General features: G+C 47.8%; 2 protein-coding genes across 8 annotated transcripts in view; one reads left to right on the forward strand and one right to left on the reverse strand.

Moving 5' to 3' along the window:
- The window catches only part of Msi2 (musashi RNA binding protein 2), a 461,743-nt gene that overhangs the window by 363,251 nt on the left and 80,974 nt on the right, over positions 1-17,518 (reverse strand). The window contains exon 1 of one of the 7 annotated variants that reach the window (XM_050157114.1): positions 272-418. The exons of 1 other annotated variant lie outside the window; for it this stretch is intronic. In XM_050157114.1, the coding sequence (XP_050013071.1) occupies positions 272-333 (62 nt within the window). In that variant the 5' untranslated portion in view covers positions 334-418. Of the gene's footprint in view, positions 1-271; positions 419-17,518 lie in introns of those variants that run through there. 5 more of the 7 variants (XM_050157113.1, XM_050157118.1, XM_050157117.1 and 2 more) reach the window with 5 other exon arrangements.
- On the forward strand, positions 625-4,609 carry LOC126510526 (translation initiation factor IF-2-like). The gene is made up of 2 exons (XM_050157121.1): positions 625-1,252; positions 3,611-4,609. The coding sequence occupies exons 1-2, from the start codon at positions 848-850 to the stop codon at positions 3,635-3,637; spliced, it is 432 nt and encodes a 143-aa protein (XP_050013078.1). The 5' UTR covers positions 625-847; the 3' UTR covers positions 3,638-4,609.

Here is a 17,518-nt window from a genome sequence, read left to right on the forward strand (position 1 = left end):
AACATAACCGAAGTGAGCACCGATGTCAGATCGGCCATTTTGACGTGTAACTTACAAAAGCTAAAAGGAAAGCTGGGGGGGAGCGGGCGAGCGCGAGCCGGGAGGTGGGTTGGGGGAGAAGGTGGCCGCCCCACGCCACCCCACGGTATGCGAGTGCCCCAGGGGTGCGCGCGGGGACGCGGGGGGCGCGCGGATGCCCCGCTCCGCACCGTCGCCCGCACAGCCCCGAGCGAGCCCGCGGCGGCGCGGTGGGCAGCGGCTGGAAACTTACCCGGGGTCGTGCTGGGAGTCGTTGGCGCTGCCCGAGGTGCCTGGGCTCCCATTTGCCTCCATAGCGGAGCCCCCCCGCCCCCCCACCCCCGACACACCGAGCCCCACAGCGAAGCGGAGCGCAGCGCCGGCCGGCTCCGAGCCCCAGATCTCCGTCCCTCCTCCCCCGCCTCCTCCCCCCGCCCGGCGGCTGCGAAGCTCCGCGAGCGCCGAGCCGGGCCAGCGGCGAGAGCCCGTCACACGTGGGCTCGGCTCAGCTCAGCCCCGCCGCCTCGCACACCCCCCGTCCCCGCCCCCCCGGCCCATCCCCACCTCTCCCCCTCCTCCTCCCCACCCCCATCTCCTCCTCCTCCCCCTCCTCCGTGCGCACGAGGGGCGGAGTTCTAGAACGTCGTGTAACCAATGCGGTGACGTCACGCACCCCGTTCGGTTCCCCCGCCTGTTCGCGCGCGCACACTCGGCCCCCCGTGGCAGCGGGACCCACCGGGGGCGGCGCGCGAGCCCCAAGACTCGAGGAGGGGGCCCACGTCAGCCGGGCGGGGAGCCGGGAAGTGCACCCCGAGTCGGCTCAGATCACATGGGCTGGGTGTGGGGGAGGGGGAGGAGCGGGGAGCTCTGCCCGGGCTGCTCGCCGGGCGGGGAGGCGGCAGCGCCCCGGACCCCCATAGTTTGCGCTACCCATTCAAGTTCTTGGGCCCCTGCGCCCGATGCCGAGGTAGCACCCGCCGCCTGCCCTGCCTCTGTGCCCCGGTTTCCAGCCACCTCGCGGAAATTTAGGTCAAGGACGCCGGGAGCACACCCACACCCAGCGCTCCCGGGGCGGTCCCCGAGACCCCGGGAATCGGGGAGGCTTCGGGATGGAGGAGACCCTCCCGCACAAACACCAGCCACAAGTTTTCATTTTCCCTTCGCGCGGCAAGTTCTCTGGCTCCCGCTCCACACCGGCACGTCCTGCACGGCTCCCCGCCCTTCCCCGGCCGAGGTACGGAGCCGTGCCCGCGAAGGTTATTTTGGAACTTTAAGAAACAGGCGCGATACCAGGGGGCGAGAAAGCACCCAAGACAGGGTTTGAGCGTCACTCAAACCACGACTTAAAAATATAATAAAGTGGGATTTTAGCGGTCAAGGTCAAATGATTGGAGTTCAAAGCAAATGTTCGTGGAGAATGTAGTAGTTTGGGAGCGTCTCGAGGGTGGCTAAAATGGGTGGTTTTTTTAGAAAAAAAAACTCGATTATCCGTCAGTTAGCTATTTTATTTATTATGTTTAAAGTTACCCGGGGTTCCTATGTAGAGAGTAAAAGTGCGTCAGAGTGAAAGGGCCCCGGGGGAAGTCTTTGAGGTAACAAAGCGTCCCCTTCCCCCCCCCCCCTTTTTCGGAGCCAGAAGGTGCCTCACGGATCCTGGCACGCAGTAGGTGTTTAGTAAAAGCTCCCTTCCTCCCCTGGCGAAGTGTAAACTCCAAAAGGATGTTTGTAGCTTCCCAGAGGCACTGCACACTTCGGATTCCAGGCTTTCCAGATTCAGGCTGCATTCAATTTATGGGGTATTTAAAACAGTACGGATACAATTATCCTTATTGTTTTAAATTATTACAATAAACCAAGTTAATACGGCATGAGAGGCAACATAAAGTTGTGGTTCATCAAATACCCGGATTAATGTTAAGCATGCATTGATGCCCAATTAACACTTTTCCATTAATTTTCATAGAATTAGGAGACAATGGAATACACTCAGCACTAAAACTGTGCCGTATCCACTGTGGGTTTTGGAACGTTTGGAAAATCTCAACACCAGCCAAAGCCTTGAGTGATCGGACTTTCAATCGCTCTCTTCCCTAAACTGGGAAAACGCCTCTGACAGGATTGATGGGGTAGGGTGGGGCATTTGAAGTGAACGGTGCAAAAGTACCCTTTTTAATTGCAAACTTACATAGATCGTGTTTATTATGAATTATTACTGAATATAATATTTAAAAGGCCCTTCATAAGACTTCAAACCACAAACCATACCGTTTCCCAACACTCCAACCAAACTGAATTCTTAAATTATTTAAACACTGTGGACCCACGTGTTAAAGAGCCGCGTGTTATTATGGTAATTGTTTATTGCGATTATTCTCAATAACAAAATACAGGCAACACAGCTAATTGGATTATATTTTGAATTTTTACAACAGAACCACAGACTATCAGAGCTAGAAAGGCCTTTCCTTATCCAGCCTCTTCCTTGAATATGGGAGTCCCAAAGGTGCCGAGCCACATGGCAGGCTGTATTCCCGCCCCAACCAGTTAATCCCCAAGAGGGGCTCTGGCCAAGGGCCAAGGTTCAGTGCCCTTTATCTCTAGCCTGAATATTCGAGTTGTCCCTCACTAGGCAGAAGTGGGTAGCTGCCTTCCTGATGTAGACTTGCACAAACTGTTAAGTAGTGGACTGAGTGAAAACCTGAGGGGTTTCCTAGCCCTGCAGAGGCCAAACCAGAAACTGCTAAAGGATTTAAGGTGGGGTGGGGCTCCATCCCTCTATCGCTCCATTGTTTATGCTTAGTTTGGAGTTGTTGGAGACAGTCTAGCTGTGCAAGAACCCAGGCTGGCCTTGAACTCTGGAGCCCTTACCCACCCACCCCCTCACCACCACCACCAAGTTTTATTTTCCCATGGCAGATTATTTGGTTTTGTTGAGATGGTGTGACTGAGGCTGATGGCAAACTCCCCCAGATTGCAGAGGCTGGCCTTGAACATGGGATCTTTTTGCCTCTACTGCTGGGATTATAGGTGTATCCCGCCATGCCAGGTTTATGCAGTGGTAGGGATCAAACCCAGGGCTTGGAGCTTGGTAGGGAGACAATCTGCCCAGAGAGCCACAGGGCCAACCTCCTGCTGGTCTTTTGTTTTTGTTTGTTGTTTTTATCCCCAGGTAGTAACATTTTGGTTACAGACCTTCCCTTGCTGTGTGATTCTGAACTCTGACGGTTGTACAGATTGTATGACGCCAACCAGGATAAACACGCAGACATGCTTTATTGTCCCCAAGCCCCTCTCCTGCTGCCCTTTGCGGTAGGGTATTTATTTGTAAGAGATTCTGTATTTCTTCCCTAGCTCACTCACTCAGGGTCCCAGTGGGGATGCATTTATATAACCCACTGCCTTGAGATCTCTACCGCTACACAGCCCCTTCCTGAGCCCATCCCCACATGTCCCATGTTCGCTCTGCCCATTCCACACTCTCCTGGGTTCTCTGGTCCCTGGCCACCTTTCCTCTTTTATCTCTTGCCCTCTCTGTTTCTCTGCCTTTCCTTGAAATATTGGTGTGCTTCTCCAGCCCCATCCTCTCTTCCAGCTCCCTCCTCCCCAGGTGACCTTCTGAGCAAGATGGGTTTCAACCCCACCTGCATGCCCATAGGATGCTGCTCCACATCTCCGGTCTTAACCTCGCCAGAGGGCTCCAGTCTCTGCTCAGGATCGTCTTTATACATCTCCCTTACCCTTCCTGACGGTATTCCAGATGCAACGCGGCCAGTGCCACATCCACACTGTTCTCCCCCAAGTCCGAACCTCTTTTTGGAATCCTTGTCGATGAATATACTCAGCCAGCCTGGAGACAGCATGCTTGAACTCTGACCTTCCCATGTGCAGCTCACCCAGGAGTCTGTGGAATTCACCTCGTAAAGAGCACTCAAATCAATCTTTTTTTTTTTAACGTCCATGGTATGTGTGTGCGTGTGTGGTCAGAGGACAACGTTCAGGAGTCTGTTCTTTCTTTCTCCTATGTTCCAGAGGTTGAGCTCAGGTGTGAGATCAGGCCTGCTAAGCAGGAACTTCTGCTCAGTGAACCATCTCACTGGCTCATCAAAGCCACTTTCTCTTATACTGAACATCATATGTCTCGCACCCGACGCCCTAGAACAGCCTCCTACAGCTGCCCACAAGGACTCTTGGTCCATTTATATGCCTGGAAAGCTTTCCCATGCTTCTCTGACCAGGTTAAATGTCTCTTGATAGACACTTAACCCAGCAGAAGGTCCTCTGTGTACCTTTCCCTGTGTGATCATTTTTGCTTTATCGCCCATCTCGGCCAGGCCACGAGCGCCCATCTATTTTTGCTCTCCTTGTACCAGTACAGTACCTGCTAGTTCATGGTTGACAATAAATAATTTTGGTAGGGGACAGATTGATAAATGAGTGGTTATTGCGGTCCAGTTTCACCCTTGCACCTTTTTCGTGGGTTTGTGTGGTTGTATTCAGAAGTCAAATTGGCTGTAATCTCTTCTAATGCTTTTGTCTATTTATACTGGCTTCCAAAAATTGTAAATGTTGCACGCACGCGCGCACACACACACACACACACACACACACACACACACACACTTTCCAGAACAGTGTGTTACAGATGGTACACATCTATAATCTCTTACTTGGGAGGCAGAGGCAGGAGGATCACTGCAAGTTCAGGGTTAGTCTTGTCTGCATAGTAAGTCCTAGAGCTGCCAAGAATACATAAGAGCCTGGCTCAAACTAACAAGAAAAAGGTGATACTTACGTGTTCTTAAACATTTTCTGGTAAACTTCTGGGTCTGGGATAGCCATTTCATAAGTTGTTTTTTAACAGTGAACTCTATTTCTTTATGATTATGAATTTCTTCAGATTTTTTATTTTTCTGTATTATTCAAGGAAATTATCCAATCCACCTGTTGTTTGATTGGTTTGGTTTTTGTTTGATTGGCTTTGGCTTTTTTGTTTGTTTTATTTTTTCAAGACAGGGTTTCTCCTTAGCTTTTGGTTCCTGTCCTGGAGCTAGCTCTTCTAGACCAGGCTGGCCTAGAACTCACAGAGATTCGCCTGTCTCTGCCTCCTAAGTGCTAGGATTAAAGGCTTCTACTACCCACCACCCAGCTTTGGCTTTGGTTTTTCAAGAGGGGTTTCTCTGTGTAGCCCTGGCTGTCCTGGAACTTACTCAGTAGACCAGGCTGGCCTTAAATTCCAAAATCTTTCTGCTTCTGCACACGCGCGTGCCCACAAACACACACACACACACACACACAGGGATTAAAGAGGCATGTGCTACCATACTCTGCTGCCATCTAGGTTTTCAAATGTACTAACAAAATGCAGCCGACAGCTTTCTTGTAATGTACTTTAAAGTCAGTGGTTCTATAATGCTCACCGGCTTCGTTCCAAATATATTCTACACATAGAATCCCTGTCTAGATCAGCTGGGCCAGAGGTCTGTGTGATGTTTGGAGGGATTTGGTCTGGTTTCGTTTTATCTGTAGAGCTGGGGTCAAACCTGGGACCGTGGTATGTTCTTCCAAGGTCTGTGAGGGGAGAGGTAAGTTGTTATGTATTTATTTGTTTGTTTAGTTTTTGGTGTGTGTGTGTGTGTGTGTGTGTGTGTGTGTTATAAACAGTTGTGAATGCCTGTGAGTAGTAGGTACCAAACCCAGGCCTCTCTGAAAGAGCAGTTCTTGCTTTTAACAGCAGCCCTCCCCCCAGCCTTGTCTGAGTTTTCATTATATGATGTTGTTGTTGTTTTTAATGTGCGTTAGTGTTTTGCCACGGGTTTCAAGTCCCCTGGAACTGGAGTTACAGGCAACTGTGAGCTGCCCATGTGGGTGCTGGGCCTTGAACCCGGGTCCAGTCTGAGTGTTTTTTAACTGGAGTTTCCTTTCTACAACTGTTTTTTAAGAAATCATGTTTTAGGTTTTTGTTTTGGTTTGTTTTTCTTTCTTTTTTATAACACATTTTTTTTCTGTTTCATTATTTTTTGTTCTGATATATCTTATTTTCTTACCACTTAAGAGTAAGAATATTATGTAGTATTATATCTTCCTTTAAAATGTCACTATGTTGGCCTCCCAAGTGCTGAGGTTATATGTGTAACTACTGAACGTCATTCCGTTCTTTTTGTTCTCCAATGTATGCTGTTACTTTTCATTGCCCCCTTCTTTTTTTTTTTTTTCTCCTACTGCTGAGTATTGAACACAAAGCCTCATGCATACTTGGCAAATTCTCTACCACTCTGCTACATTCCCAACCTCTGGTGGCCTTTCTTAGCTTCATGATGGCATAGTTAGTCTGTCTTAACTTTGCTCAGGTTGGTTTTTCTGAGACAGGGTCTCCTATCACCCAAGTACTGGGGTTATAGCCATGTGACACAATGTTTAACCTAGTTGATTATTTCAGACTTCCGTTTCATGATTTATAAGGTTGCAAACTTCACTCTAGGTACCACTGACACTGCATTCCCCAAGATGCACAGACTTTTAACTGATCATCTAGTTAACAATAATGAGAATTTCTAAAAATGAAAAGTCTTCCAAATGTTATTAATGTCTAACCAACCGAATTAGGATTTTTTAAAAGGCAGATTCTGTGTGAATCGGAAACTTTGTGACTTACAGAAGCTTACATTTGCTACATGCTCAGTGTTTTATAAATATTTTGTATATTTTTGGAACATGTATATCACTTATTCTTAAGTAATTTTCCGTATGGACCCGATCAGATCAAACTTGCTAATTACATTTAGATTTTCTGTAACCCTGCTAGTGCTTTATTTATTTGATATGTCACTTTTTAAAGGGGCACATGAAAAGTTCTCTATGATAGAGGTCTGGCAAGATGGCTGAGTGGGTAAAGGCCTTGTTGCCAAGGGAGGGAAGAGATCTGACTCCTGCAAGTTGTCGTCTGACCTCCACATGTCTACTGTGATGCTCACACATGAAGCAATATAACATACAACATAAATAATTTTAAAGCTTTAACTATTTTATATGACCAGATTTGCCAGTTTCTCATAAATTTCTCTAAATTTTCTGTCTATATTTTAAATGTATGCTAATAGAAGTAGCAAAAAGAACTGTCAAAATCCCCACTGTAGTTACGCTTTTTTTTTTTTTTTGTGGGGAGAGGGTTGGTTTTTTGAAGTAGGATTTCTCAGTGTATCAGTCCTGGCTGCCATGGAACTCACTTTGTAGACCAGGCTGGCCTCGAACTCACTGAGATCCGTCTGCCTCTGCCTCCCAAGTGCTAGAATTACAGGCATGAGTCAACCACCACCTGGCCTAGTTACTCATTTTTCTATCTTTCTTCATCTTACTTTTGCCTTGTGTATTTTTTTAAAGGTCTGTATTTGTATGTGTGTATATGTGTGTAAGCATGGTTGTGCATGTGCTGTGTGAGACTAAAAGAGGGTGTCAGGTCCCTGGGAGCTGGAATGACAGAAAGTTGTGCTCCACCCTGCATGCATGGGTGCTGCCAACCAATTCAGGTCCTCTACAAAAGCAGCAAATGCTCTTAATCCAGAACCATCTGTCCCTGAGTGCTGGCATTACAGATGTGTAACACCATGCCTGGCATATGGGGTGCTGGGGATGGAACCCGGAGTTCTGTGCACAACAGGCAAGCATTTTACCAAGCACCCGTGTTCCTTGTCATTTGAAATCTACCTGGTTTTTATACCCCATATATATATGTATATGTATATATATGTATATATTTAAATTTTCAAATTTTTATTTTGTGGATATGATTGGTTTTGGCTACAATGTATATGTGTACCATGTGTATGACTGGTGCCCGTAGAATCAGAAGAGCATATCAGACTCCCTACAACTGAAATTACAGATGGTTGTAAACCACCATGTCAGTGCTGGGAACCAAGCCCCCATCCTCTGCAAGAGCAGCAAGTGCCCTTAACCACTGAGCCATCTCCCCAGCCCCTAGTGTTTACTGGTACTAGTATGTGTTGGAGTGATTTGTTACACAGCCCAGATAACTAATACAAAGATCCTTCAAGATGCACTGCATACAGCTGCGTAGTGTATAGGTTTGCAACAGGATTCCTATGCTAACATTTGTAGAATGCTTTAGTTGGACCCCCGAGCAAATGAACTGGATATTAGCTACAGAACAGCAATCGTGTATTATTAATGTGATCAGCTTGCAACACATTTCATGTTCAATTAACTGAAATGCTCTTTCAAGAGCATGCCTTGGCTCATCTTCTTATCCCTACTGCATACTCAGAAAAGGTCACTGTCAAGACAGAAAAGTATATATGTGATTTAAATGTCTTGACTCAGTTGCTAACAACCACGAGCGTGTTTTCAAATTGGAAAAGCAAGATTAATTTCAACTTGCTCTTTTTCGCACAATGCTCTGTTTACTTTCTGCTATTGCGTTTCTCTGCCATGCTGGGCGCCTTGCTTATTAAAGACGTCTGCTCATTTCTCCGCCTTCCAGACTCTCACAAGCCTTCACTTTTCAAAACGGACACGCCAGACTTTGCACCCAAAATAAAAGTGACCTGTATTTTTACTAGAAAACATTTAGTGAAATGAGTTTTTATTCTTGAAAAATTCACCAAGTATGAATTCCCTGTCGAAAAGTAATGGGGCCTTTGTATTTTCTTTAAGTAAATAAATAGTTTCGTTCCTCAGGAACCATGGCGACCAAGTCCAGGGCTGGTCTGTGTTCCTCTAATAGAAAATGAGCGTGTGTACGGAGTTCCTAAGTTGGCGCTTCCTCTGGCGCTGTGTAATAAGGGAAAGCCACTGGGCCTAGGAAATAACTGGGGATGAGGACCGGGGATGGCGGAGACAACAGAAAACTCAAAAAGGCGAAGGATGTGAGATAAAGCAAAATGAATGATTTTTAAACACTCTTACTGATCTGACACCTTTGTATATAATTATTTTCTTCTAACATTGTATGATATGCTTAGATATGCAAGACTATTTTAACTTCAATGAGAAGAAAAATGTTTTGTTGTTTTTGTTTTTGTTTTCCAGACTGGGGAAGAGAATACAAAAGCTTTGCTGAAGGGAAGAAAAAAAAACCTAAAATAGATTTTATCCAACAATTTTCTTTCTTTCATTCTTTTTTCCTTTCCATGTTCAGGTTAGACAGAGGTAGAAATCCCATGTTCTGGTGAAACGTTTTACTCCCTTTCATTCCGCTCGGTTCTCCTTCCTTGTCTGCAGTTTAAAATGAGAGCATCCAGCCCAGGCGCACCAGCTCGGCTACTCAGGAGCCAGCAAGACTTACAGAATCAGCCCAGCAGACAGGACCTTGGGGCGGGGGAGCCTTGTAAAACAGGCACCTTTGGGGCTTCAAGAGGAGGGCTGGGAGTTTGACATTGGCCCCTTCCAGCTACAGTGCAAAACGGGCTCCCAGACTATGGTAGGTATAAGAATTAAACAGGAAGTTTCCATTCAGAGAGAGAGAGAGAGAGAGAGAGAGAGAGAGAGAGAGAGAGAGAGAGAGGAAAGAGGAAAAGGAAGGAAGGAAGGAAGGAAGGAAGGAAGGAAGGAAGGAAGGAAGGAAGGAAGGAAGGAAGGAAGGAAGGAAGGAAGGAAGGAAAAGATAAGATCCCAGGGCTGCTCTCCCGCCTCTGTTGAACAGTTTAACTGGTACTTTTGTCTTTCTGTCATCGCTATTCTTATACATGGAGGTAAATATTTTATTAAACGTCTCCACGCTCGGCAGTTAGGAAGCCCTCTGCCGCCTAGGCCTGGCTGTCGCCCAGCGTCGCCAGGGAGGAGGGAGAGGGTGGGCTCAGGCACATGCCGTCTTCACCGAGAGAACTGCACAACCTCACCGGCTGTCCAGTGCTCTCCACCTGGAAACCATTTTCTCCTTTGGCCTCTCAGATTTAATCTTCCGTTTCTTCGTTTTTTAATCAGCCACCAACTTAGTCTTGATGAAAGGGGCCGGGATCCCAGAAGAAAATAGCTGTGTCTTTTAACTCCACCTGGAAACGGTTGACATGGTACCACCTCCACCTTCGCGTGGCCTCTCCTCTGGCCTTGGAGCTTCCCCCACCTCCACAGAGGCTGGCCTTGCCAAACAAATCTAAATATCACAGCTGGAAGAACAGGGTCGCCCTGCCCCCCTTCACGCCCCTTCTCACACACTCTACAAGTTGGACCTTGGGACTGTTCGGCCTCCTCTGTAGTCAGTCACTCTGGCCATCCAGCACAGACTGCAATAGGCTCCCAGCTACATATTAGTTTTAGAAACTTTTGTTCCCATTTGCACAGCACAGGAGGTGCCCACAGCAGCCATACATAACATGGCAACACTGTTGCTATGCTTGTGTCTCCAGAAGACCAACCCAACAAAATCTATGCAGCCCTGTGTGAGAAATCGCCTCTTCGGATAGGAAATTCGCTCTTTGGAGGACTGTGGCTAGGAGCGCCCTCGTCTGGTGAACAGAGTAAGCACCTTTTACTGTAGGTTCCCTCTTCTGGTGGAGCAGGGAAGAGAAGTCTGTCCCCTCTCTTTACAATCTCCCGTCCCAGAGTTCAAGTTCCTGCTACCGAATTCTGACATCAAAATCTCACCAATTTAGGGCTTTCCTGTAGTTGATGCCAAGACCCGCCACAATAGCTCACGCTGCAATTTCTATAATTATTACCAATCAGCTAAAATTCAAAAATCGAGAAGGAAGGGAATTCAAATAGCTCGGAATCAAATCCGCTTAGGCAAACATGGTATTGACACTCGTAGAAGGGTGGAGAGGGGAGAAGGGGAGTGAAGAAGAAGCATTAGCTCTGAGGGGAACAAAGGCAAGACTGCAGCACAAATTGCTTGCTGGGCAAGACTTTCGTGCTAAAAATAATGGTGCCTAGAGAGGGCATAATAAGTAAAAAAAAATGTGCTGTGTCCATGGCAGGAAGAGCCAGAGGCTTTGCAAACCAACCGACACCAGAATTAGAAGAGTACCAAGACAGGGTCATCGTATTGGGCAGGTAGTAATAACAGGAAACAGATTTGAAATACACCCCCCCAAAATTGTCACCACCCTCTTGCTTTTGTGGGTGTGAGACCCTCTGAACAGCAACCCCCATTTCTGGGTTCTAAACAGGCCTTCAGGATCGCCATCACCTGCTCAGCCGATGCCACATGAGAAAGGAAAACAAGACCTGGTTCTGTGGACTAAGTGTGAGTCACAGCTAATTACAAGCATTAGGAAGAAATCAATGGCCCAAGTGGTTGATGGGAGGCCTGGCCTAGCAGAAGGCATTCATGAGAAAGGCCCTGGCAGGGTGGGGAGAGGGGCAGTTTAGCCCATCAGGGGCTTGATGTGCATCCACAGCACAAGGAGGCTGTGAAGAACCCTAATGTAATCTTCAGCTCTATTAATAGTACAGCCGAGTGTGCAAGGAGGGAGGCAGTAATCCCAGCGTGTGCCAGCAGGTCAGGCCACACAGAGTTTTATGCTCAGTCCTGCAAGCTGTGTTTTAAGAGAGGGGCTGGCAAAGGCAGGCCTGTACAGACGAGCGTGAGAAGGAATGGAACTTGGTCTTTATACAGAATCGCGGTAAACCTCACTATCCTTTCAGGATTGGCAATACCAGAATGGTTCTACACCAAGTCCATGATGCCTCCGGAGCTAGGACCCGGAATTCTGTTTCTGATATTTACCTTGAGCTTTGAGGGGGTGGGGTCCCATCCATATGAAGGGACGATAATTACCCAATCTACCTCCAACATCATTGGAAGGACTGAGCCTGCTCATCTGAGCCAGCATGTGCTGTGTACCGGGCAGAGGGAATACCCAGACAACTCTAGAGTGTTTGTCATTGAGGAGACTAACGTCCAATAAGGACAGACAAGCTCACAAGCAGGTCCTTTGCATCCAGTGTGACAGATGATGGACACACGCGCATTGATCGGAACGGCAATGCAATTAGTTTCTTCAAAGTGATGGAGAGAAAACCAGAGCTCTTGAGGGCATAGGTATCTTCAAATACAGGAGGAAAAGGAACCACTAGGTGTGAGAGAGGAGAACTCAGGAGCCAGCAAAGATTAGAACCAGAGGCTGGGGAGATGGCTAAGTGGGTAAGAGTGGCTTGCTACACATGCATGAGGACCCTAGTTCGAATCCCCGGCACCTATGTGAAAACTGTTAGTATAATACGTGCTGGGGGAGTGGAGATGGGGGAGAGCTGGAGTTTGCTGAGTGCTAGCCAACTCCAAGTGTCTACTCCTGTCTCAAGAGAGGAAGACAGAGAGTGACAGAGTAGGACACTTGACATCCTCCTGCGGCCCTCCCCATATATATACACACAGGCAAATACCACAACACACACACACACACACACACACACACACACACACAAGGAGGGGAGATTAGAACCAGGAAACTCCAAGGTTACAAAAGACAATAGAAGGGGCTGGAGAGAAGGCTCAGTGGTTAAGAGCATTATTGATCCAAGTTCAATTTCCGGCACCCACATGGCAACTCATAACCGTAACTCTACTTGCAAGGAATTCGACACCCTCACACAAACAAATGTACACATAAAATAAAAATAAATAAAATAGTCAAGTATGTAGTGAGGATATAGAGTAACATTAAAAGGACAATAGATAACGTATCGAGCAATGTTAGATGGTATAAGGATGAGTGGGGGCTGGAACCATGACTCCGCAGTTAAGAACACGTGCTGCTCTTACGGAGGACCTGGATGCAGTTCCCAGCACCTACATCAGGTAACTCACAAGTGAGTGTAATTCCAGTTCCAGGGATCTGATGCACACATGATACATATGTATATACACTCAGACACATACACATAAACTATAAAGTAAACCTTGGAAAAGAAAAAGAAGTCATTGAGCCAAAGGCTAAAACATTTCTAGCCCATTCACTGGATAGAGAGTGTCCTAATTTGGGTTACTATTTCTGTGATGAACTCAATGACCAAAGCAACTTGGGGAGGCAAAGTTCTGCTTCAGCTTCCACTTAAAGGTAACAGTCTATTACCGAGGGAAATCAGGGCAGGAAACTCGAGGCAGGGGCTGATGCAAAAGACATGGAGCGGTGCTGTTTACTGGCTTCCTCAACCTGCGTTCTTATAGAACCCAGGACCACGAACCCAGGGATGGCTCCACCCACAATGGTCTGGGCCCTCCCTCATCAGTTATTAAAAAAATGCTCTACAGGCTTGCCTATAGCCCGATCTTATGGGGACGTTTTCTTAACCAGGGTTTTCTTCTCTCAAACAACTCTTAGCTTATGTGACGTTGGCATAAACTTAGCCAACACATAGAGATTGGAGATTTTGTCCACAGTGGTCAAGACTTTTCATGAGGATGGCTCTGGGCATGATGCTGCATGTCTGTAACCCTGACATTCTGATAGCTATGGCAGGAGGATCCTGAACCCAAGGCCAGCGTAGCCATTATATTGAGACCCAGTCTTTAAAACCTAACATCTGGAGTGTAGCTCAGTGGTAGAGCATTTACCTGGTATTCACAAGGCCCTGGGTTCAATCCTTAGGACCACAAAGAGAACAAAAAACAAGACTCCTCCGAAAACTAATACAAGCAGAAAACTTACTTCATTTAGGAAATTTGGGGAAATGGGCACTTATTTATTGTTTTTTGAGACAGGGCTTCTCTGTGTAGCCTTGGCTGTTCCAGAACTCACTGTGTAAACCAGGCTGGCCTCGAACTCAGAGATCTACCTGCCTCTGCTTCCTGAGTGCTGGGATTAAAGGTGTGTGCTGCCATGCCCAGCTTGGAAGTGTGCATTTTTTTTTAAAAGTCTGTCCTGGAACTAGCTCTGGTAGACCAAGCTGACCTCAGACTCCCAGAAATCCGCCTGCCTCTGCCTCCCGATGCTGGGATTTAAGGTGTGCGCCACCACCGCCTGGCTGGAACTGTGCATTTATTAGACACCTATTACACACCCAGGATATCGCTACACGTTATGAAAGTTCAAGCGACTACCAATTCCGTTGGATCCCACTTCAGTACCTAGTTAGTGAGAAGACTAACATTTTTATGACCTCTAGGGACTAGTGGAAGGCCGTGATGTGACTTGTGCAAAAATGAGGGAGGCAGGCAGAGTGGAGTTTCAGTGGCAGAAGCTCTGACCCTGGCTGACAATCCTTATGCTTACACAGAAGGGCCAGAAACGAGAAGGGTATCACCTTGGTGATGCAAGCCTGGCGACCTCCTCCTGGGGCCCCCTCCACCTGGTTCGTGGGCAGTTGGCTCTTGCAGGAGCGTTCCTGGGCACACTCCTAGTCTTGGCATCCCCGGTGTTTGCTCCCGCATTGTTATTTACCAGCGGGATTAATACTGCTCTTTACTCTATTCGCATTCCAGATCCAACATGCATTGTGTTCTCATCAGTGGGCTTGTGTTTGGTTGATTAGTTATTCATGTATAATGTAAGATGACAAGAGCTATGACACAGAGAAATGATTGTGGAGATAGCAGCCGTGCCAGCTCTGGGCTTGGCTTCCTTCTTCCTTGTGCTTTTTTTTGTGTGTGTGTGTGGGGGATGAATGGGTAGGCAGGTGAGTAAAAGCCTGCAGATTCCTCGCAGACGGGTAAAACCTTTCCATTTCACCGAACTGGTGACCAAAGCCAATCGGGGGGAATGAAAACAAACGGCCCCGGCCGGTGCATCCTCTCAGAGTCCCTGCCCTGCCGCTGAGACCCTCATCTGCTTCTGGATCTGACCAGCCCAGTCTTAAACCCAGCTCCCCACATCCCTCATCTAATGGTGGTACTGGAGATGGAAAGTACCCAGGGCCTTGTGCGAGCAAGGTGAGCACTCTACCACTGAGCTGGATACCCTGGGCATCCTTTGTGAGCTGGTTTCTTACATAGGTTGGGTTTTCGCAAAGGTCCACCTGCCCTTCCTGCCACCTGATCCCCTCAGGGTAGCCAGAGCGGACTTTACAGAATATAAAGCCAATACCTTCTGTGGCTTCCCACTGCTCAGAAGCCCTGGGTTGTGCCTTGAAGGTCTTAGGTGATCTGACCTCCATCCACTTTTCCTGCAACAACAGTCCCGTCCCTTCTCAAAAATGATCTGTTAGCTAAGTAGAGGTTTGTCTGTCTGCCTGTCGTTTGTTTCCCTTACTAGTGAGTTATCTGGAAACTCGGCACAAGCAGACCTTCATCTGTGTTGTCCATTGCCACACTTCCTAAGCCTGGAACATTCAGGAACGTGGCAGGAGCTCGGCAAGTATTTGTCGAACGAATGAGCCTTAAATGTCCTTAATACCCTTCCAAAGGGCAGCTTTATTTTCAGAAAAGCCAACATTAAAATATCACCCAAGAAACGGGATCCACTCAAGAGATGATCACTGAGATTGCAAGGTGAGTGTGCTGACCCAGGAAGCTTGTTTCCAATCCTTAGCGGCTGTCTGTAAAGTCGGGGGGGCAGGAAGTGGGGGAAGTTAACACCCAGTTCGGAAATCTTCCCCACCTCGCTTCAGATCATTTCCTATCACATTATTCTGTTGGTGGTGTTTTTTGTTTTTTTTTTTTTCTCAGCACTTCTCGCCCTGTGCAGTTGTGGTGTTGATTCGTGTTCCCTCCACACTGCCTGCTTCTCACGCCCATTCACAAGAGTATTGACCTTGCCTGTCTTCTTCTCTACACTCACCTCAGACAAAGCGTGTGTTCAGAAATCATTAGCAGGAAAAGCGGGTTTCGAGTGCTCAGAAATAGCCGTGAGGAGCGCGAGGCTCGAAGCAAGGTGCCAACGTGAACTTGTTCGCAAAAAAACATCAGGCTGCAGAGCAGAGCGTCTGGGCAGAGTGGCGTGGAGGGCGAGAGGTTAGCGCATCGCACAGGGAGCCAGACGGCAATCAGAGCCAGTGTAAGCCCAGCTTCCCATTCGCTTGTAGGTGACATCACAGAGTGGACAGGCGCATGGCACACGGGTACGGGGACTCGGGATGCGCACTTCAGGATCCACTGCAGAGCTGGACCTCCGGAAGCAGGCTGTGTTTGGATGTCTCGGGTTGTTGGCATGAGGTAGTGGCAGTTCCTGGACAGCCGAGAGCATCCTTTGCCTGGCATGGAGGGGCACAGGTTGTTTTACTTGATCCTGGGCCAGCAGGAGAAGAGAGCCTTGACCTTACTCTATTCTGGCCAGAGTTCCTTCTGGAAAAACACTGTGCTGGCTGCTGTGGGGGCTTGGGAAGTGAGAGATGTGCCACTTGTTCCGAGGCTGAAGATTACCACAGGTGGATCAGGTGACACCGATGATGGCTCCCAGATAGGATGAAGAGGACAAATGGTGGGGAATAGGGAGAGAGCAGCCCAAGGAGGGTAGGGAGTCCATGTTAGCAGTGGTTGCAAGGAGGGTCTGACACAGGCAGGTAGACTAGTGAGGGGCTCCAGAGAGCGCCTTGGGCTGGAGGCAGGGAGCGGCTAAGATGGGTACAAAAACAGTGATATATTACTGACAGTTCCAGAACCATTCCTCAGAACCCAACCTTAAAGCTGGAGTCATGGGCTGAGAACAAAATCAAGGAGGTTCCGTATGTAAAGGCTTGGTGGTCAAGCTGACAGCTCAGCCAGGCCAGGAGCAGACGGGGAGCTAGGCCGGAGAAACCACAGGTGGCTCAGCAGTGACAGGAGGGGCTAGGAAGGAATCTGAGGCCTTTCAGAATCGAGTAAAACAGTAAATGTGCATTGGTCTGTAGGTGTGAGAGGGGAAGGAAGGACTTAATAAAACCGGAAGTTTCCTTTTGTTTACGTGTGGTTAAGAGTCTGTCAGATTGACTCAAAGATGCTTAAGCCAGTTAAAGCATTGCTTAGAATTCCTCGTGCGGGTGTGCACAGACAGGGTGGAAAGACCCGCCTTTGGCAAGGCTGTAAGATATGAAAAGCAACTATTCTCTGAGAATGGGGCATTTGTTTGGTTATTTGGTTGCTTTTTTGTTTGTTTGTTTCATGCTTGTGCTTTTGCTCCATTGCCCAGAATTCCAGGCTACCCAGCCTTTGGATTCCATTCCTTGTACAGTGCCCCTCATTCCCATTAGCTCTCAGGCTTCTGGTCTCAGAGTGAGAGGTACACTGCTCCCTTCTCTAGCTCAGAGGCCTTGGGACTTAGACTGAGGCATCCACAGGTCATCTGTGCATCTTCTCTAGCTCAGAGCCTGCCTGGGGTCTCAGCACCATCACTGCACAGTTGGCTGTGGAAGATCAGTTGTGATGTGTGTGAAACCCATCATGAGTCGTTCATGGCTTGTGCTCGTTCATCTTAAAAAACGGTGAAGACCACAGCTGTATTGTGATCCCTGCTTTCCATGAATCTAACATTATATCACGAGTAGTTTTCTCTCTTCTTAAAAATACTCATAAGCATTTGCTTTCTCTTTCCTTTTTAATTTGATTTTGTTTTGTTTTGTTTTGAGACAGGGTTTCTCTTTGTAGCTCTGACCTAGAACTTGCTTTGTAGACCAGGCTGGCTTCAAACTCACA

The sequence above is a fragment of the Alexandromys fortis genome, unplaced genomic scaffold (genome assembly GCF_014885135.2).
Source record: "Alexandromys fortis isolate MF-2015 unplaced genomic scaffold, M_Fortis_MF-2015_v1.1 scaffold_31, whole genome shotgun sequence".
Classification (NCBI taxonomy): domain Eukaryota; kingdom Metazoa; phylum Chordata; class Mammalia; order Rodentia; family Cricetidae; genus Alexandromys; species Alexandromys fortis.

What these genes read in the sequence shown, in the direction of transcription:
- LOC126510526 (XM_050157121.1), top strand. Translation starts at nt 848, where the DNA reads ATGGGCTGGGTGTGGGGGAGGGGGAGGAGCGGGGAGCTCTGCCCGGGC. An exon ending in CCCGCCCTTCCCCGGCCGAG is followed by an intron (nt 1,253 to 3,610) that starts GTACGGAGCCGT and finishes CCTCTCTTCCAG; the next exon opens with CTCCCTCCTCCCCAGGTGAC.